At 42.4% G+C, this 21,423-nt stretch overlaps 2 protein-coding genes across 5 annotated transcripts in view; one reads left to right on the forward strand and one right to left on the reverse strand.

The window, feature by feature from the left end:
- Positions 1-12,249, forward strand: fhip2a (FHF complex subunit HOOK interacting protein 2). The gene is made up of 18 exons (XM_031737583.2): positions 1-68; positions 191-345; positions 1,333-1,411; positions 1,964-2,133; positions 3,694-3,798; positions 3,910-4,032; positions 4,159-4,368; positions 4,478-4,674; positions 4,845-4,959; positions 5,116-5,192; positions 5,293-5,485; positions 5,853-6,016; positions 6,609-6,755; positions 6,831-6,921; positions 7,077-7,220; positions 8,101-8,241; positions 9,185-9,288; positions 9,375-12,249. Exons 1-18 carry the CDS (start codon positions 29-31, stop codon positions 9,484-9,486), a joined length of 2,367 nt encoding a protein of 788 aa, XP_031593443.2. The 5' UTR covers positions 1-28; the 3' UTR covers positions 9,487-12,249.
- srfb (serum response factor b) overlaps positions 12,188-21,423 on the reverse strand; it is a 24,461-nt gene continuing 15,225 nt past the window's right edge. For 2 of the 4 annotated variants that reach the window (XM_039621724.1, XM_031737584.2), the window contains 6 exons: positions 18,571-18,811; positions 16,150-16,314; positions 15,759-15,869; positions 15,112-15,309; positions 14,910-14,986; positions 12,188-14,370 (listed from right to left, as the gene is read on the reverse strand). In XM_039621724.1, coding sequence (XP_039477658.1) covers positions 14,287-14,370; positions 14,910-14,986; positions 15,112-15,309; positions 15,759-15,869; positions 16,150-16,314; positions 18,571-18,811 — 876 coding nt within the window. In that variant the 3' untranslated portion in view covers positions 12,188-14,286. Of the gene's footprint in view, positions 14,371-14,884; positions 14,987-15,111; positions 15,310-15,758; positions 15,870-16,149; positions 16,315-18,570; positions 18,812-21,423 lie in introns of all 4 variants that reach the window. The other 2 variants (XM_031737585.2, XM_031737586.2) reach the window with 2 other exon arrangements.

Consider the following 21,423-nt stretch of genomic DNA (forward strand, 5'->3'; position numbering starts at 1 on the left):
GCTCTCACGCCCCCTGGTGGTTGTCTCTATGACAAGCGTTTGGCGAAGGAAGTGCCACCGTGTCCAAAGTGAGCCTACGTTGACTCTCTGTAGACGTCTTGTTTACAGTACCTGTGCCAGGCCTGTAAAGTCCTGTTGTCGACAACGTGCTACGTGTTTTATTGCTTACATTTTTTTCTTTCGTTACAAGGGTCATTGTATGAAACCTCCAATCTGGATCGAGGTAGTAGCAATAGGAAGAAGAAGATAGAGGAATTCTCTAGGTCTTCTCGAGAGAAACTAGTCCAGTCGAAGAACAAAATGTTCTCCAAATTTACGTCCATTCTCCAGCACGCTGTAGAAGCGGTAAGTTTTTAACCGACGCTGGGGTTTTTTCGTTGCCTGGCTTTTGTGTTACGTCTTTCTTTTGTTTTCCAGACACCATATATCACTACGCCAAACATAAGGCTATCGTAGCTAATTGTTAAGCTAACCAATTAGCTTCGGCTAACGTTAGCGCTTTGTGTTTTTGTTGTCAGTTTGCTCATTCTGGTTACCTATGAATGTGCCTGAGTAAGTGCCATGACAAAGTATTAAGTAGCCTTTTTTGTAATTGCAGCACGTCATCTGTCTGCATGTAGCTTGGTAAACTGAGCTTGATAGATGCCGAGTTAGCTTATAATACCACCGAGATGCTAAGCTAACATTGTAGCTAGCTATCCCGTTTCAAACAGCAGGCTCTCGTCTTCAGGAGTGGTGTCAGAATAATTGGGTAACCGTGTTTGATATTGCGCAAACGCCTTAACTTTATTACCAAAGGGAACGTGTGTGAGTTGTCCTCCTCAGCAGTATTTAAGAACTCAGTATTAGCATGCTATCAAGCCAGGCAGACAACTAGCTAGAAACCAGTAATAACGTGCCTCAGCTCTGTTTTCCAGCTGTTTGAAACGACGCACCATACAGGCAGCTCAAAGTGAATAACTCTGGCTTCAGATGTGGTTAGAGTATCAAAAAAAAAAAAAGCAGTTACTGAGTAAACGTCCAAGATCAACTTACAACTCTGGGACATACTGTTATATTTGTTTATGTATTTTAAGTAGATTTCCAATAGTAAAACTCTCATGTTACCTAACAACGAAATTTTTTACGCCATTATAAATGTTTTTGCAAACTGCTGGGCTTGAAATGCGATCACATCACAATCAAGTTGTCTTGTAGCTGCACATGAGAACCATTTAGCACGAGAATATATTAATGTCTCTGTTTGAAAGTGAGTGATATATGTAGAAATTTAATTATAATCATTAGTCTCTAGATTATCATAAGCTCATCTTTTCAAAATTTCTTTTTCAGCTTGCCCCTTCGCTGCCATTACAGGAAGACTTTGTCTATCACTGGAAGGCCATTACACATTATTACATTGAGACTTCTGGTAAGGACTGTCTGAAATAATAAGTTAGAATCTATATCTTGACATCCACACAGATTGATGTGGTGATATTTTCGGGGGGGGGGCTCCAATGATTTGACAGTGGTTCAACTCATCAAAGACTTCTTATGCATAATATTGTTGTATTTCGAATCTTGTCACAAGTAGCTTTGTTTGGTTTTGCCTGATGTTCTTATGTTTGATGCTGTCATTTACTGCACAAATAGAAAAGAAGATTAAATGGAAAAACTGGATTTTACTGTCCAGTCAAATTGAGAAATATTGGCTGCCATCAAAATTAACTTCTACTCTCCACACCCGTGGGATAAATTAAAGATCAAACTTTCCTAATTATGCACTGTGTCAGAAAGATGACTGAAATATTTTATAAATGCAACTACAAATGAGTTATGTTGTTACTAGCTGTGCTTCTGTATGTGAACAAAAAATGTGAACAACAAATGAAGCTGTTGCGTGGACTGCTAAAGATTGGTGAGGGATTTTCCCCTCATGTTTTTAATATTTCTCATATCTTTCTATGAATTTGCTTGTTAGATGACAAAGCGCCAGTTACAGACACGAACATCCCATCCCACCTGGAACAGATGCTGGACATCCTGACCCAGGAGGAAGCCGAAAGGGAGTCTGGAGAGACAGGACCCTGCATGGAGTATCTCTTACACCATAAGATCCTGGAGACTCTCTACACCTTGGGCAAGGCAGATGTAAGGCACTCATACTTTTGCTAACTACATACAGGAAAGTAAACATATAAGATTTTAGCTATACCTAATAAGCCCCTTTCACACGCATGCTCCTTTAATCTAATTTAAATGTGTCAGCTTTTTATATTAATGAGCACCATTCGTCTTTTCTTTTCTCAGCATGACACAAGTCTGAGTCCATGCTGTCGTGTAAACAAATAGACACACAGAAGATTATGACTGTGTGTATGTCTCAAGTTGCTCTGTTCACTAAAAGAGATAGTTGTGGAGAATGCTGTTAGCAATAACATGGGGTGGTGTGGGGGGTGGTGTGAGAAAGCCGATGCAGTCTCTATCTCATTGTATTATGGCTGATTTACACTACCGCACTGAATCTCTGTAGAGGCTACTACATACACAAGTGGCTGATGTCATAATGATGGCGCATTATGTATTAGTTACCTTGTATCCCTATGTTTTATATGTAGTTGCTGTCGATAGAAACAAATACAATTCTCAGGCTTTTTTTCCTCTTCTAGGTCTTCTAGGTCTAGGTCAGCGTTCTCTTGTTTTTTCCATATATTTGTCCCTGAAGTTGTTCTGCGAGTCCTTATATTGACACTATGACTATTGTTTTTTTATAATGAGTTGATGATTTTAATTCTCTCACTGATAAATTAAAAAACTTCAGCGAGAAAGTAGCAGGAAATATACAGGTGGAATTGAAAGTACTGAACAGGCCAGTTAAAATAGTTGACGGCTGCGTTAGCACAGCATTTGGCTACATTTCTAGTGAGGTGGAGGTCAGGTTATGTTGAAGGGTTTCAAAGGTGTTTGCTGTTACGAAATAGCTGTGGTAAAGATATCCTGCTAAAGCATAAATCTCCAGTTACTTTGGTTGTTCAATAGTCTGTTTGATTATTGTTCCTAAATATATGATAAGCCGTTTTTTTCTCTTCACTTAAAAAAAAATCTAAGCTTAAGGATTTTTTCACTTTCCAGCTTTAACGATTAGTCCATAAACATTAAAGAGACAGTTTGAGCCTTTAGTTGCTGGAGGTGCACATAAAACTCCCGAAAATTGCCAAGCAAGTTTCACATGTCCTTCATTCAGACTGACGTGTTGTTGTTGTAAAATACAAATTTACAGTAAATCCTTACTGCCGTGAAGATGGTGTCAGTGACTGGTCAGATTAACAAGAAACAACTGTCACAATATAGACGCCCATTTAAGTAACCTGACTGTCACAACTGGTGTGCAGTACATAAATAGACTTTTTCTGTCAGTGTTGTGTCAACGTCTGAGTGAAGCTGTGGGGAACAGTCAAGGTTAAAGCTTTCTGTGTCTGGATGTCATTATGCTGTCACTGTCACAGACTTATGGAGCCAGAATTGGTATGTTTTCTATTGTTGAATAGCAAAGTTGAGATTTCAATTGTGAGCACTGGGTCTATGGAGGTTGGTGTAGGCTGACACTTTCTGTCACGAGTAGTAACAGTAAATACAAAAACTGTCACTGGAATCATGATATACTGGACTAAATAAAGTTTAATATATGGTGTTTATGTGATTTCCCACCAGTGTCCTCCTGGAATGAAGCAGCAGGTGCTCACCTTCTACACAAAGCTGCTGGCACACATTCGACAGCCCCTCCTGCCACACATCAACGTCCACAGACCTGTACAGGTGAGAAGTGCTGCAGTCTGGATTTCCTAAAAATATTCTGCTAACTGACACATTATGTAACTTGCTTGGATCTTGTTTTTCTCCCCTGTGACTGTGACATGACTCTGTCAGAAACTGATCCGTCTGTGCGGTGAGGTGCTTGCTGCTCCTACAGAAAACGAAGAGATCCAGTTCCTTTGTATAGTCTGTGCCAAACTGAAGCAGGACCCTTATCTCGTCAACTTCTTCTTAGAGGTAGGCTGCTAGGACACCAGAGATCTGCACAATTGGGAAATATTTCACAAGCAAATATGATTTTTTTATTTTTTTTTTAAGCACTTCATTCAGAGAGTATGTCTTATTCCTGACGTTGTCTGTTAGAATAAGTCAAAGAGACCTGAGATAAAGAGTCCTGTGGCAACGGAGAGCGCCTTGTCTCCAGACACTGGTCAGTCTCTGGCAGAGGAACAAGCTGACCACCAAGACGAACCACAGGCGGCAGCTGCTGTCTCCACATCCAGTCCAACAAGTAACAACAACAGCAACAACTACAATCTGGTCACCTCCCTGCTCAACCTCACAAAGAGTCCTGTAAGTGTTCCCTGTATGAAGATGATTTATTTATATATGTAAAGTCTTTCTCTTTAGAAGCTCTCAGTTTGTAATTATGAGCTGTGTCATATATTTTTCCTGTCCACAGGATGGCAGGATTGTGGTGAAGGCTTGTGAGGGCCTGATGCTGCTGGTCAGTTTACCAGAGCCTGCTGCTGCCAAGTGTTTGACTGAAAACACCGAGCTCTGTGAGCTTCTCACCGACAGGCTGGTCTCCTTTTATAAAGCCCTGCCACAGTCTATGGACCCCTTGGACATTGAGACTGTAGAGTCAGTCAACTGGGGGTAAATTTCTCAGTAAAACTTCATATTAAATAAAGTGACTCATAAATACTTATCTGCAGATCTGATTATTAATGAAATAGTGTGCTCTGCTGAAAGCTATTTTTAGTGGTTGTATTATCTGCGTTGAATCAGTCCTTTAATACCTGTATTTTTTCCTCTCCCTCCTTTAGTCTAGATGTATATAACCTGAAGGAGGATGCTGCTGTCTTCACAGGGAAGAGGGCTCTCATCTCCTTCTTGTCCTGGCTTGATTACTGTGATCAGCTCATCAAGGAAGCACAGAAGGTTCTTACCCAGTGCTGACTCACTGTATTTTGATGACTCATATCATGAATAGACAGAATAAAAGACAGTCTTTCCAAAGAAGTTTTTTTTATTTTAATAAATTAAATACACAAAAGGCTGAACAACATTTTTTGTCTTGTCTTCACTGTCTTGCAGTCAGCAGCTGCAGTGATGGCAAAAGCAGTGAGAGAAAGATTCTTTGTTTCTGTGATGGAACCACAGCTTATGCAGACGTGAGGCCCTCTTTGAATCATCAATCATCATGTTTGTGGTCCTGTCAGTGTGCTACAGGGGTTGTCATGACTGCTGCTGTGGGTTTGTGTATTCATGTAGGTCTGAGGTTGGCATCCTGACCTCCACAGCTCTGCTGAACAGAATCATAAGGCAGGTGACATCGGAGGCTCTGCTGCAGGAGATGGTTTACTTCCTGCTCGGAGAGGAGAGAGAACCCGAGACTTCAGCTACAATCGCTCAGAATCCACTCAGACACAGACTCATCGAGCACTGTGATCACCTATCAGATGAGGTTATTATACTGCTAATGCATGCATCTTTACCACTGTTTATTTCTGCAAACCCAACTCATTCAGGCCTTTTTATTACACTTGTGTATACTGAATTGTAGCTAACATCTTTAAAAAGCATAAATGGCCATCTGCCTTTCAAGGACTTTGAGTTCCAGCGAAACATATGATTAACCCAAAGCCCATGAATTTTAATTAGTATTTGTAAGAGCCATTGTAGTCTTTTTCATCAAACAAAAGGCGGCTGAATCATCTGTTTGATTCTTCAGCAGTCGCTGCCTACCTTTCTGTTAGTGAGAAAACACTTAACTAGCTTCTTTACACTTATCGAATGAGAAGAGCCTTACTCCTTTCTCTGTCCCGCCTCAGATCAGCATCATGACCCTGCGGCTATTTGAGCAATTAATCCAGAAGCCCAACCAGCACATCCTCCACAACTTGGTGCTGCGCAGCCTGGAGGAGAGGAACTACCTGGAGAACAAACCACAGGAAGAGCGGGAGCCGCTGGAAAATGGCCAGCCTCATGATGCTGTGTAAGGACCCGCCTATGACCTTTAACCTCCCCTGAGCTGCTGGATTTACATTCTTGAAGATCCTCTGCACAAACGCAGACATTTCGAAATAAAACAAATGCATGAAGTAGCTGTGTGTTCAAGATATCTCATTACTTCTCATGCATAATTAATTAGTGTGTGTTTTAATTGGTCAAATTCCTCTGAGCCTTGATTATGTAGGCTCACAAAAATGCAACTCAGCTAATTATTTGCATAAATCAAGGTTGTGCGAGACTGAAACATAATGAGAAATAATTTGCATGTTTCTTCTTGTGCACAGTAATGAAAATCTCAATTAAGACGAACTCTCATGAGGGCTTCTTTCACTTGGTAATTGATTGTTTTCCATATAAAAGCATTCAGTTGCTTGATGCATTAGTGTTTTAATATATTTTCTCAAATAATCAATTTAAAGCCTTGAAAGACTTCAGTCTCACTGACAAATTATACAACGCTCCAAGCTGCCACAGACACACAAAGGGCCATAAAATGTTGTGATGCAGATGTGGGTTTTCTCAAATGTGCAGGGGTCTGAGGCAAATCAGTTTATGAATAAATGTTTTCTCTGCAGAGATCTTGAGGAGGATCCACTGTTTGGTGATGACCTCTCTCCAGAGAGGAAGCTGTCTGGGTCTGACTGGCTCAGCACCTCTCCACCACAAAGTCCTGACCATTCAAAGTCTGAGGGGAAGACAGAAGTCCACAAGATCGTGAACAGGTGCGCAGTCTGCTCATGGTGATGCACCGTGCATCGCTCAGCTCAGTTCTCACTGTTAAACTCTGTCACCTGCAGTTTCCTGTGTCTGGTCCCCGATGAGGCCAAGTCATCATATCACGTCGAAGGCACAGGATATGACACCTACCTCAGAGATGCACACAGACAGGTGAGAGTGCTGTAGGTTACTGCTTGTGACACACTGGACAACGAATAGAGAAAAATCTGTCACAGTGCTCTCTGGCACTGTTTTGATCCCCTGACAGTGCTGCAGCAGCTCCTTCTGTATTGCTGCTCATTATTTTTCTTCATTGTTATTCTCAGTTCAGGGACTATTGTGGCATCTGCCAGCGGTGGGACTGGAGGGGAAATCCAAAGCCTTTTGAGAAGTGTAACTTGGACATCCCGTTCTTTGAGGGCCACTTCCTCAAGGTTCTCTTCGACAGGATGGGTCGCATCCTAGATCAAGTGAGTGTAATCTATACTGCCGTATTTTCATAATTCAGATCAAGTGCTTGCTGTAGTGTTGATATATGCATTGATTCCTTCTTACTCCTCCATTCCAGTAAAGCAAGAGAAGGTAAAAAAAAAAAGTTTAGCTTTAGTTCTAATTAAATAAGTAGTGTAAATACAGCTGTCGAGTGAGCTTCACACAAATTAAAATGAAACTAGTAGATTATTCAAACTGATTTAATGTTCCCACACTTCCAGAGGTTATTAGATTTGCTGCAGTCAGAAAAAAATTAAACACTGCTGCTTGCAGTTTACTGTGAGTGATGCCTCTCATGTTGGGCTTACAGAGATTACAGAGATATTCTATTTTGTTTGCTTAATAATGACCAGTGAAGGCCAGAACTTTATGGTCATTGTGAAGATGACTAATAAAGATTCAAAGGAAATATTCACTTTTTGGAACACGGGTTTGTTTCAAATCCACACGGCCCTTCTGCTCGTGCGCTTTACTTTTAACATCAAATTCTGAGTTATAAAAATGAATAAAATGTGATTTTCATGCCGCTTTCATGCTGGGTTGAGCAAATATAACAAGCTATACCACAGAACCAACAATAAAATAAATTAGCTTCACATATCAAATACTTTTCCAGATTTAAAATTTTACAGCATGTCTTATATATGTTCGGACTTAAAACTGACATTGATTTTGCGAATCGGAGATGCTCAAGCAGAAAATGAATGAAAAGAATGACGCATGTAGTCAGTCAGTTATGTAAATAAACTCTCACTTTGTGTTGTTTTCATGTTGTTACTTTATGTGAAGGAAAATTTTTAAAACTCTTGATCAGATCATTTTTGTTTATTTACATCTTCTTGCCTCTCTGTCTTCCAGCCCTATGATGTCAACCTGCAGGTGACCGCCGTGCTGTCCAAACTGTCTTTGTTGCCACACCCTCACTTGCATGAATACCTGCTGGACCCTTATATCAACCTGGCCCCTGGATGCAGGTCTCTGTTCTCTGTCATCGTCAGGGTAAGGCGCCCATCTTGATTGCGCTACAGCTGCAACTTGCAATCTTGTTGCCTTTTAAAATAGTTGACCAGGATGTGACCGCTCGGAGTCATTTGTTGTCTTCAAAGGAATTTTGGTGCACAAGACGGCGATTCGATGGACTCTGTCACTTTGGGAATGAATGGGATTGAGTCGGGAATTACATGCAATCTCTTTGTGAAAATACGATGATTAACTGCAATTAATCGGTGAAAATATTTCTCAAATATTGACATAGTTGCTGCAGAATGACAAAGATGTTTGGCAAAATTGCTTTTATAAACATAACCAGTTGGAAACCAGTTCAGTCGAGTCCCCTATTGCAAGGAGACATGTCTCAGATGAAACGATTGTTGGCAACATGTTGTCAGTCTGTCTGGGAGTGATTGGACTCAGCTCAGGTCAGATTGTTTGGAGACAGTTTGCCTCCCAGTAGTTGCCCTGTACAAAAAAAAAAGTGGTCACTGCAGCTGCTTGCAGTTGGACCCCAAATGCAAAAAGATTTCAGTGCAACCCCTGGGCAACTAGCAATGTTCCTGGTTGCAAGGAGGTAGCTGTCATCTTTCATCCCAGTGTGACTGATCCATTAGAGTGTAATTATCTTATCCATCATTGATAGGAGACACTTCATTGCCCAGAGCTCAAAGCCCAACTTTAATTTGTGTGCTGGGAGATTTATTACTTTTCTTGATTGATTAGTGCTACTGCGTGCCATTTTGAATCGGGCTTCCTAGTAATCTTGCTCACCCTGCTTCTTACCAGCTACAACACCAAGTCGTTTTATTCTGGGAATCAGTTCAAATCCATTAAATCTGAAGTGGAACACAATGTAAAAGTAGTTTTAGATAGTAGTAGATGTGATTTACTGCTCAAATTAGCTGCTGTGTTGTTGTAATTGCTCTGCATTCGTGTGTGTGTGTGTTAGGTTGTTGGCGATCTCATGTTGAGGATTCACCGTATCCCAGACTTCACACCCAAACTTTTGCTTGTGAGGAAGAGATTATTAGGCCTGGAGCCAGAGGGCATCACGTACGTACTTCCACATGATTCTGGGTCGTATGTTCTGAGGTGATTTTCAGGGGATATTCTCACCTTTCTGTTTGCCCTCCCTTTAGTATCGACCACATGACCTTGCTGGAGGGGGTGATTGTGCTGGAGGAGTTCTGCAAAGAGCTGGCAGCCATCGCCTTCGTCAAATACCACGCAGCTGCCTCGTCCTCGCCATAATCGTCCTGCTGTTCGTCCATCTGCCTCAACCGGGCAGACAGGTCAGGATGGAACTGGGCTATTGGAGGTGCCGTAGTACCGGTGGCACAGGGTCGGCAAAATATTACCACTAACTGTTCATCTCTGTCAGACTGTTAAAGCCCACGACGGTTGTCATCACTCCCCTTCCTCTAACCTCTCGGGCTTCACTATAAAATGTCTCGGTCTTGTTTTTGAGCACAGACAGACACTGCCCAGCCAGCAGAGGAATAAGAGGAGGAGGAGAGAGGTTGGGGTGCAGAGAAATGTTCACTGGACTCTTTTGAGCCTCTGCAATTTTTCTCACAGCCCCATCCTTCCATCTTTGTTTTTCACCAGCCAAAAGATGACAGCCCTGTAATTTACTACATCAAGGACAAAATATGTTTGTGTATTTATTTTCTGTCCCATTACCACCCATCTGTAAATGTCATTGCCTTAGTGTGGACTCACACCTTTCAGTTAAAGAGAACTGTTTCCTTTTGAAACATTTTTTTTTATCTTTACCCCTCGCATTGTTGTCTGTTTGAAGACAAGCAGAATCATCATGCGCGTATGTGTACCTGTAGTTACATATAATGAGCTGTAGTGTTTGAAGATGCTGCGCTCGTGTTTTAAATGCCAAGTCATCATATTTATTTGTCTGCTTTCAGGTTGCCTTTTTTTTTTAACTAATGTAGACAGTCTGTGTAATGACTGACTGAGAGGATCCTCTTTAGTGTTCATTTTCTTTCCTCAGTTTGTGCTTCGCTCTGAAAGCTCATCTGTAATCACCGTCATCCAAAGATATCACCATCCGTCGCTTTTTGTTAAATGAAAATGGTGAATTTGCAAATTCTGCCAATTTGCACATGGACCTTCATTGCACTTGTTACATTATAAGTTCATTAGTTTGTCGAGACGTCTTTGTGCAGACTGCGTATCCAGTGTTGGAATTTTCATATACCAGTGTTTGATATATTTTAAGACATGCTTGTTTTATTTGTGTTTGCACGCATTCTCTATAATTATCGATTAATTTATTTGATCCATTCAAGGGAAAACGCGGCAAAACCAACCCTATTGATTTTATTTATCAGTGTCTTAAATACGACTTTGGCCATGCAACACGATGTTTTTCTTCCTTTTGTTGGCTTATTACATTTAAAACTTTCTTTTGGGTTGTTTGCATCTACAAGTTGTTGTAAACAGTTCACCCACATTTGGATTTTAACTTTTCCTTTTTTTTGTCCAATGATTCCCAAGAACCACGATAATTTAGATTGGAAGAAACCCTTTAAAAGGAGTCCAGTTTCCAGTTAGGAAACTGTTGGAGTAGTTGTAGGAGCTCTGAGCTCCTTCAAAGGTTATCATGACTTCCTACAATGTGTTGCGTTTACTTGCAGTGTTACTTTTATATCCAAATCTTGAATGACAAGGAAATGTACTCGGTGCTGTGTATTGTTGGGGCGGATTATGTGCTCGTATGTTGTGCGGATCTCTCGGGACGTGAAATTAAGCGTCTCGGCTCACAGATCAATTATGAATTATAAAGGATTTGAATTAGTCTGTATCAAGATGCTACTTAATGTAACTTTTGTTGCTTGTGTGTTCCCAGTGTGAATGTTTCCGTTCTATGGGATGGTCTTTGAGCACTGAGTTTGATTTGTTTGCGTAATTTTGCTGTGGAGAATCATTCATTGAAGCCATGACTCGCTGGTCTTGATCCTTTGTTTTTGCACCCATTTCCTCCTGGCCCCACCTCGAAACCATCACTTAAGCTACATTATGCAATTGCTTGCAATGAATCAAATTTGCACATCGTCTTCATCCATGTTTTTAATATAAATTTACACATCAAAAAGCTTTTTCTTTCTTTTAAATATTTTGTTGCGTGAACCAAAAAAAGAAAAGTCGAGGATGTCAGGAGAGTAACATTTCTATTTTAATTTTAAACTTTTTTTGTTTTTGAACCTGTTAATTGTTCACATTTTTTTAATCAACTATGTTTCCAACCCTTTCTGTATAGTTGTATATTGTAAGTGTACAATAGCAATAGATATACTACCTGGTGTAAATGCATGCTTCTACATTATTTTTCAAAGGCAGTCCAGCCATCTGTGACGATTTCTCTGCTGTCAGCACTTTGGTCTTGGGAAATAAGACGCCGTACTTCACACTGGATTTCTGAGGGCTCCTAGAATCAGTGTGGAAGGGGTTTCTGCTTCTTTGCAGTCTGTTGTAATCTTACTATGCTTCTCTTATGTTACGTGGGCTTGTTTTGGTTTGTGAAGATATACAGGACTCTGTGTAGTCAAAAATCTGATGCCAGTTAATTTCATGTCTTGTCATCTTAGACCAATCACTGTATCATGTTGATCACTGCTCATCTCTTAAATAGGAAGAGTGTTCTACTTCTATCTCATTGGGGTTTCATTCTGTGATTGTGCGATGGCTAATTTAAACAGGAAAAGGCACACGCTCGCGCCTCCCAATGCTTCAGAATAACGAGAAGCAATCACTGCAGTATCGTGCGCACTCAGAGGCATCGGTTCATTTATTCCTCATCAGCTGTCTTCATCACTGCTCTTATACACACACACAAAAGGTTTCATTCAGGACAATATGGTTTTGACATTCTCCGTCCCAATTAAAAAAAACAAAGTTCCTCAGCAGGAGATGTGGTCATTCTTTGAACAGTTCGTTGTGTTTCATCTTGTTTTATTACAAAAGTTCTGTACAATAAAACAAAAACACACAAAATAACCATTTTCTTTCAACAACATGATTAAAACCACAAATTCTATTCAGTAATCCCCTTTCAAATAAGATTTCCAATGTGAGAACTGAATGCCCGCAACATGTAATTTTTCCTATGCAAACAGCCCTGCAGGACGACATGACAGCATGAATAGAACAGAGAAACCATCGGGCATGAAAATGACCTCGCTTGCCAGCGAATAGCTGAACAGAAGTGGGCATGGGAACTTTAGCCTCTGTCAAATTCTCTTTGGCTTCAAGCCTGCTATGCTCAGTCGTCCAACTAATTCTGCAGAAATGAGTGAAAAATCTCACTCTCCGGGCACAGCAATGGATTGTATGACAGGTCCAAAGTAATGTGAGGTGGTGTGGAAATAAGTAAAGCTCCCTTTTTGCCGTGCATTGACTTTTTTTTTCTTTTCTTTTTTTTAAAATCAGCCATGGAAGAGGAGAGGCACTATGGTGCAGAAAGAAGGCTCTCAGTCTAATGACTCTCATTCTTAATGATTGTTGAGGTACATACTGAGATTGCAGTCAAACAGGGTCTTACACTTATAGCTGAAGGGAGTATAACATAAAGCACCTGACGTCACTTTGCCAAATTAAGAGATCCTCATTCTTAGAAAAATAATTCTAGTCATCACTTGAGCAACAGTGCTTTGATTGTGTGCTGAAGAGCAATGCAACGTCTGTACAGTGCGATTACCTGCCCTTGTTAAAACCAGAGTTTGGTGCCCGGTGCCTTGATGCGGCTTTATTAGCATCATTACAGTTAACAGATGCTAATTGGCACTCTGCTTTGACGAGCCAGTCTTTCAAATATGGTGGCATTACAAAAATAAGTGAACAATCTCCATCTAATGTCACTTAAATATTCCTTTATGTCTCTAAGCGTGAACACAAAATGTAAAAATAATAATAAAAAATACAGATTTGTGACAAAGGAAAATTGTTTCCACTGGATTGTCATAGTTTAAATAACTTCTGCACTAGAAGTGCCAGGTCCGGCTTCATTTGGAAACCTCACATGTGAAACTGATGTAATACCAAATGGAAAGTTTCCCAGCCCCGCCCTCCCTCAAAAAAGGATGTGAAGAGTAAATGAAAATGATGATGTACTTTGTGACCCAGCTACCCAGAGTCTGAAGGACAGTCCTGCAAATGTCACAAAAGAAAAAAAAAAAAAAAAGTCCAAAAAACATCCAGCGTTCTTTCTCCATCTTGTAGTGAAAACTCCCAACAGCGTGACAGTATATACCAGCATATGATGGTACATTAAATTAATTTACACTGACATGTAAATAATTCTTTTTCTTTATCCAAATCAATTTCATGTACATACAAAAACCACTACATTTAAAAAAAAAAAAAACAAAAAAAAAACAACTACATGCCGTTGCACAAAATTAACCAGGATAAAAATACAAATCATCAATTTAAAAAAAAAAAAAAAAAAAAAAAAAATATATGTACATTTCCAAATCGATTTTATTTTTTAAGTCGATAAGCATCTCCCCGCCCATTTACAAATCTCAGATATGTGCGCACACACTGACACATGCTTGTGCACAAACTGCTCACACTGGAACATTCAGACAAACAAATGTCTCTTTGGCTGGTGTGAAGCTGTGGCACTTTGCAGTGTGTGTGTGTGCACATGTAATTACATAATGTCAAAATAAAGAAAAAAACCACACACACACACGCGCAAAAATAACACCATCAAACGGCATAGAAAATAGGTTCCGATGATGGATTTAGCGCTATATCTCCTATGCATTTTATATATATATTATATATATATACCAAAACATACTGTGTAAGGGTCTGCCACACATATGCCCTTGATTGTGTGTGTGTGTGTGTGTGTGCGTATATATGTATGTATTATAAAGTCACATTCAGAAGTGTGATGTGAACCCACAAAGGAAGGCATCAATAAATAGAGATGTCAGTCAGTGTGTGTGTGTGTGTGTGTGTGTGTGTGTGTGTGTGTGTGTGTCCCTGGGTCTGCCGTGTTAAACAGCTCCAGCCGTCTGTCAGTCACTCTTTGAGTTCTGTGCTGTTCACCACCTGGAGCTCCGTCAGGTTACTGCTGCTGCCGCTCGACTGCTGGCCAATCACCATCTGGAAGGCAACAGAGCGATGTCAGGAGACACTACATCAGACAGCCAGTCGCACGTCATCACATCACACAGCGCGCAGCGCAGATGGAGATCCCGCTAAAGTGCATGCCATTTATCACAGAGTGATGCTGCAACAGATGCTGATGTTTTCTCTCATTATGTGTGTAGGCTGCAATCTTATCTATTAGGAGACGTTAGATCCAATTAAAGGACTATTTCACCTATTTCAGTTCAGTGGGGGGGATTTTCCCATCTGTATAAAGTATAAAATACTGATTAATTAGACATCAATAAACTCCTAAATATTCAAGTTCTGGTTTCCATGCACTGACAAGGTGGTTTTGAGTCTATAGCATGTGTAGAAAACAAGTAAGACACTATGCCAGCTTTCATTCAAAAAACAAGGGCCACAGGGCTCTACAGAGCCTGTGGCCTCCTGAGTGCCAGTGCTCTGTTAGGATGCATTAGTGCGGTCACATGGCATGCTGGTTGCGTAGGGAATTTGAGAGTTTCACTTGTAAAATGCAGATCTTGCCGTACTGGGTGTAGCTGCACTGCTGAGACAGGGATCTGCACCGTGCCTGGAGGTGCTGTGAGGAACACCTGAGGGACACCACCTATGTGAAGAAAGAAAAACAAAAAAGTAAAAGACACATTGATTAGAATGAATTGATTACACTTTTTTAATTACAACACAATCCACATGAGCCACTCAGTAAGCTGTGTGTGCTCGGAGCCTCACCTGTGTCTTGGGCTTGTGCGTGGGACACCTGCATTGCCGAGGTCCCCTGGGAGAAGGCGTTGAGCACAGCCAGCCCACCGTCTGCCAGCGCGGGCGTGGAGGCGTACATCACTGTGTGCGGGCTGGGGTACATCATGTGACCTGCCACAGACGTTGGCACTGACGAAGTGACAATGGTTGCTGGGAGACTTACCGTGGCTGCAAGAAGAGCCAGAAAGGGAGAGAAGCGTCATTCAATGGGTTAAGTGGTGTTTACACACGCTGGCCAGCAGATGGCACTTGATATCTATCCAAATTCAACCGCTAACTCCTACTCATGCAATGTAGAGAGGCAATATTACTCCATCCTCTGGGAATCAACTCATCCAAACAAGAGGAGAGCAAAAACAAACAGTGCACACAGTAAGAATACAACATATTATGACCTTAAAGGATTTTCTTACTAAAAATTAACGATCAAAAACACACAAAGGGATCCCATTTCCACTCACCATCATGATGTGAATAATTATGTACACTGTAGTTTTAATGTTGTGGGACCAGTGTAGTTTTTGTTAAACTTTGGTTCACTAAGAAAATCTACAAACCCTGTTTGGAACATGTAAATCTGCCTGAAAGAGACATGAGTGTCTGTCTGGTTGACCTACCGGTGGAGTTTGTAGAGGTATGGGAGATCTCAGGGCTGCTGTCACTGTTGGAGGTGGGCTGGGCGTTAGGATGGACCTGGATAGCTTGGAGCTGCTGGGGTACCCCTGGACCTGGAGAGACACAGCGGGCAAAAAGCCACTACGGTAAGTCATCAAACACCTCGCCCGGGCCCAGAAGGGCTGCAGCAGTATGTTAGGGATGAGGGGTGCAGCAGTGAGGACAGCGAATGGTAGCTGAGGTAGAAGTCATGCAAGCAGCATCTGCAAGCATTAGGTGCATGATTATAGAGCAGAAAAGGGAGCGTTAGCAGTGCTGGCAGCAGCAGAAGGTTTATGAAGACGTGATTAGCACAGGACACGCACAGTCGTGGCAGCATGCAGAGCATGTCACCTGTGAGGGAGACAGCAGCAGGGAAGCGGAAGACAGCCTGCTGTCCCTGCTGTGGCTGTGGGGTGACGGCCAGGGCCTGACCATGCTGCCCCTGGAGGGCCAAGGAGTGCTGTTGCAACTGACTCAGAGGAATGGTGGGGGTACCAGGAGGGAGAGGAGTGCCTGCTGCAAGGGTGCGCACACACACGCGCGCACACACACACACACACACACACGCACACACACACTAAGGTTAAGTCTAAATATGAAAGGAGAATGCAATTTGAGAAAGAGCTAATACGTTCATTTCACATGGAGTTCATTGTCACTGTTAGTTGTTTACAACCTTCAGTTGCTCAACACTTTGGCAGCACTCTAGGCTGGAAACACACTTTCTCTTTTTTTAACATTTACCAGGACTTTAATCAATATATTTTTTTAACGTTTAGAACACTGGCCTGATAACGTGACGGCAACCAAACAAACAGAATGAATGATTTTCTGTGAGCGAGTTTCTCATTTGAAAAGCGTGTTTTGTGAATCCTTTAAACTGTGGATTTTTTTAAATGTAGTCATTTCCTTGACAATGCTTGATGCTCTTACATTGGCGTAATAGCCTGAAACCGATGGCATGGTGTGAATTGTGCCACCTGCGTGCACAAAACTATCTACTTCTACACATTCCTACAAGGTCAAAATTCCACAGCGTGCTTTGGGTTTGCAAGTGACACTTTTATAAAAGGTCACTAACTGAAAATAACGCAGAAGTTGAAATTTCATAGATAGCCAAGTGAGTAAATGGCAAATTAGGGGTCACCTAGCAGAGGCATTGGTGTTTGCTTTCAGCACTCAAAGGTGTGCGTTCAAAAAGGTGTAAAACCTGAATCTGGAGGCGTGTGATAGGTCATGTGACATAAATACTAAGTGTGAAACTGTCCTTTTGTAAATCCCAAACCATCCACCTGCTGCACAACTTGTTCTCATCTTCCTCCATCCAAGTGAACTAATGGCAGCTATTTCATTTCTAGAACGTGACTCTGGAGCTACACCCTCACGTTTGGTCATATGCTCCACAGACAGTTGCTGGAGTAGGGTGGGGGCAGGCCCCTTCAAGCTGTCAGCTGAGGAGGCTTTAGTGTGGGAGGGTGTGTTGTTCCACCTGGCGCTGCTGCTATGTGCCAGACAGGTGGTGAGGAGGAGAGAGGGCGCGGGTGAGCGAGCGAGAGAGAAAGCAACAGAGGGAGCGGTTGGGGGGGGAGAGAGCGAGAGAGAGAGAGAAAGAGAAAGAGAGAGAGAGCGTAAAGGTTGCAGAAGGAAGAGTAAGATGGTGAAAGAAGAAAAAAAACATTTTTAAAAAAGGGGGGAGGACAGAGGCACTGCCTGGCTGTCCTTCACACGTCAGCCAAGATAACAAATAGTCCCCATTAGGCCATCATGTGTCTGCGCCGTCAGCCGCTGCGGCGGAGCACAGACAACCATCGCACTGCAAAATCTAGCGAGTGACATTACTGTCAGTGCTAAGATAATACAACTCTGACGGGCGCTGGGCATGTTTGGCTTCACAGCTGTAGCGACACTACTGTGACAGAAGACAACATGGCAAAGACTGCCCCCACTGTCTAACAATCCTGGGAACTGTGAACAGAGCAAATAAATATTCCAAAGCATCCTATACAGAAGGAATCATTTTAAATATATTTTATTTAATTTTTAATATTTCTAATGGCGTGATGGGCAACTGTGATCCTCTTGAAGTCCCCCTATAGACCCATATATGAAAAGGGGAAGCATAATGAACAATTAACAATTAATCATTTAGACACTCTGGGGGGGACCTCCGATCGGAGCCTGCAGCCCTGAAGTCCTCACCGACTTCCCTTGGGTTTCAGAGTGTCTCCCCTAAATGAAGGGTCACGTCTCGGTCGAGACCACTGTCTCCACAAAGTCCGCCTCACATCCTCATATATAATGTCAGCGCAAGCCACCGATCCTTCATTGAATATTCATGACTAATTATGGCCCTTGTTCATCAGCCCTCGCTGCCAGGTCTATTGTGTCCCTCTCACCTAATTATTCCTGTCCCTAAGTGACAATCAAAGGCAGGGCCAGTCGCCAACAGACGTGGCTCCCCTGAATACTGGGGGCTTTGTAAAAACCCGAGTGTTGGCTGTGAAGAGCTGTTGTGTGATGTAAACAGCCCAGAGAGAGAGAAGGGGGGGCACGAGCACTCTGAGATGACGGCTGAGGTCACGCCGCAGCGCCATTTTCATTCTAATCAGCTAATAAGCTAGACAGCACGATGACATTAACAAAACATGAAGGCCAGCAGGAGTGTCTCCTCCAAAGGATGAGGTCAAAACAAACAAATCATTAGGAGTATAAAAACTGAGCTGTGGATGATGAGGACGAGAAGCCCGGGTGGGTGTTTGCTCTCCAACGTACCGGGCATGAACGTGAAGCCGCCGGGCAGCTGCATGACCCCCGTGGAGGCGCTGGCAGTCTTGAGGACAGTCCCGTTGGCACTGATGTTGCTGTTGGCCGAGACGGGGGCCAGGTAGTTGGTGATGGGAAACGAAGATCCGCTGCTCACCTGCATGGTGGTGGAGGTGGTGGGTACTGTGGACTGGGCGCTGCTGGCCGAGCCTGGCAGGGTCGCTACTGTGAATGTCGGCTTCAGGGTGTCCTGCGGGAAGAAACCAGAGGGTTTAGTTTGACGTTTCCCGGCTCGAGTCTAAATTCTAAAAACATGCTCCAAACTGGAAATTTAGGACTTAATAAAGCCTCAAATTAAAAAGGAGTAAAGTGAACTTCAGCTTAAATCAGTAACTGTTTAAGGTGGCGTTTTTGAGGCTAGCATTTCCAGCAACAGAAACTCCAACAGCTGCACACCTAAAACAACACCATTAATGGGGTTTTCCTCCACGGGCAGCTGAACACGGGGACGGTTGAAGGGAGAAGCCTTTAATTCTCGGAGCATTTCAGGGATCAATGGATGGCTGACATAAACCAAAGCAGGTTTTAACAATCACAGGGCAAATGGCATAAACAAGCTAACGAAACAGCCTGGGACCCTTCTAATTGCATCCATATGTAAAACAGTAAGCAGCGCAGGGAAGCATTTCTCTGCACGACGACATGGAGCCTTGCAAAGAGCAGCGAGATGGATTCTCAAGTCAGCTCCGAACGCAGAGATTCTATTATGAGATGGCAACTTCAGACTAATTGGAAAAACATTTGAAACCCCATTAAAATGCAACTCCATAACACCCGCGAGAGAAAAAAAACAAAAACCTATTAAAATCATAACAGTGAGAGCGAGGAACATGACTGTGCATCCTCTTTTGTGCAACACCTGACTACTCCGCATCAGCCATTCATCATCTGCAGCCGTTTCTCCTGCAATTAACATCCAGCTCTACCCGATCTGCCTCCGCTTTTTAATTTTGTTGAGTTTCTATGACAACTAACTGACCGCGTAACACGACGGCTTTGCAAAAATAAAATAATACCTTTTTGAAAAAGGCACAGAAATAAGGCAGATGAGGCAAACTTGAGATGAAAGGAGGTGAGATGTAGCATCGCACCAAAGAGCTAATGCGAACATCCATTGAACCGCCGAGCAGGATGTGTTGGCGAGTGGGCTGCATGATAAGAGCAGAGTGGGCGTTAGGCCGAGACTATAAAGTACATCGAAACCCACCGTGCCCATTTCTACACACTCGCACAAGCTCTTATTCACATGATACTAATGATCTCTAATAGCACAATGGGAGTAAGCCTACACATTAGAAGGCATTTAATAGTTGGCACATCTATGTGGGTTCAGTGTTCTTTGAGGGCTTGAGTCCAGGTGATTGGATACAGAAACAGTGTCGGGAATCAAAGGGAGCTGTATGCACATCCAACAGGGATCCTCCGACTCTTAACATTTCCACAGAGGATTTAAAAAGAAAGAGAAGAAAGGATTTTTCATTTCAAAAGCTAACCCTGATGTGGCCAACAATCGCATTCATATCAGTTCTCTTTAGTCTGGTTAGAAGCAGGCATCATATATCACCCCGTCTGCTTTTTTCAGCTGCATACACAATAAAATAATACATGCATATAATACAATTACCATTAACTTGCTGCACTATTTGTCGGCTGCCTATGAACTCTGGAACTTGGCCCCTTTTTTTCCCCAGTGTCATTTATACAGTGTCAGCAGTTTGAGGCCAGCCAACTTCCTGGTGATAAACGATTAAAATATTTGATGTTAGAAGCTGGAAAAAAATATTAATATTAATTCCACCTCACGTTAGAGCATATTTAGGTGGTCAGTTACGTAGCTGGATCCTTCAAAGATGCAGAGTGAGTGAATAATAACAGGAATAATGTCTGGAAAACACATCTGCCTGCAACATCACTCCGGCTGACTATGAGGAAGCAAGTGAATCGAGTGTACTGCATCTTATAGGGGTGAAATTCCAAAAGAAAGAAAAAGTAAGTGTGCACCTGCTATTGATAAGAGGAAAATCATATAGAAGTAGGCGAAGCCTTCTTCTCTCAGTCCTATTGGCTTTTATATGTAACTGATAACGTGGGTGAGAGGTGGAGAAACCAGCATGCTACTGATAAGGCCTTCCAACCACACACTAGCCATGCAAACACATAAATGGAGCTACTGTAAGGACAAGCTCGCTGTCTTACGCCACACTGCAGTCTAATCAAATAGTAATATTTACAACAGTCTTTTAGCATGGCTCCGACTAATCATTAAACAAAGGCATTTTCTTTAAAAGCCTATAAACTCCTCTAAGTGTCACAGTTAACGCAGAGTCTTCCAGACTTCACCCTCTTTAACTCTGGAGTTACAGATACACAAGTCTGAGAAAAGCTGCTCGCTTACAACAATCTACAAGTGCAAAACTTTGAATTGCTCTTAGTTAGCCGGTCCACTCAACTCCAGGCTCTGCTGAGGGGCTGTGACAGTTCAAGGTCCTTTACCTCTTTAGTTAAACAGCAGCTGGAAAGTCGGAGGGGGAGGGCCTCGCAGCGCTGTTCTGCCCTTTCAACCAAAAAGGAAAACGAAATAAATTCACACAACAACAGCCCGTCGCCCATTTGCTATACTATAACTGTCATTCATTAGCGAGTGATTGCTGACAGAGCGAGGCACAGCTGTCATCACGGCTTCCTTCTCCCAGGAGGCTTTACAATGAAACTAAACTAAACTAGACAAAGGGGGGTAACCGGGTCTACACTGGTGCACGGGCCACAGGTATCACTGACGGCGCAGAGGAAAAAAAACAATGA

Source organism: Oreochromis aureus, linkage group 13 (assembly GCF_013358895.1).
Source record: "Oreochromis aureus strain Israel breed Guangdong linkage group 13, ZZ_aureus, whole genome shotgun sequence".
Lineage (NCBI taxonomy): Eukaryota > Metazoa > Chordata > Actinopteri > Cichliformes > Cichlidae > Oreochromis > Oreochromis aureus.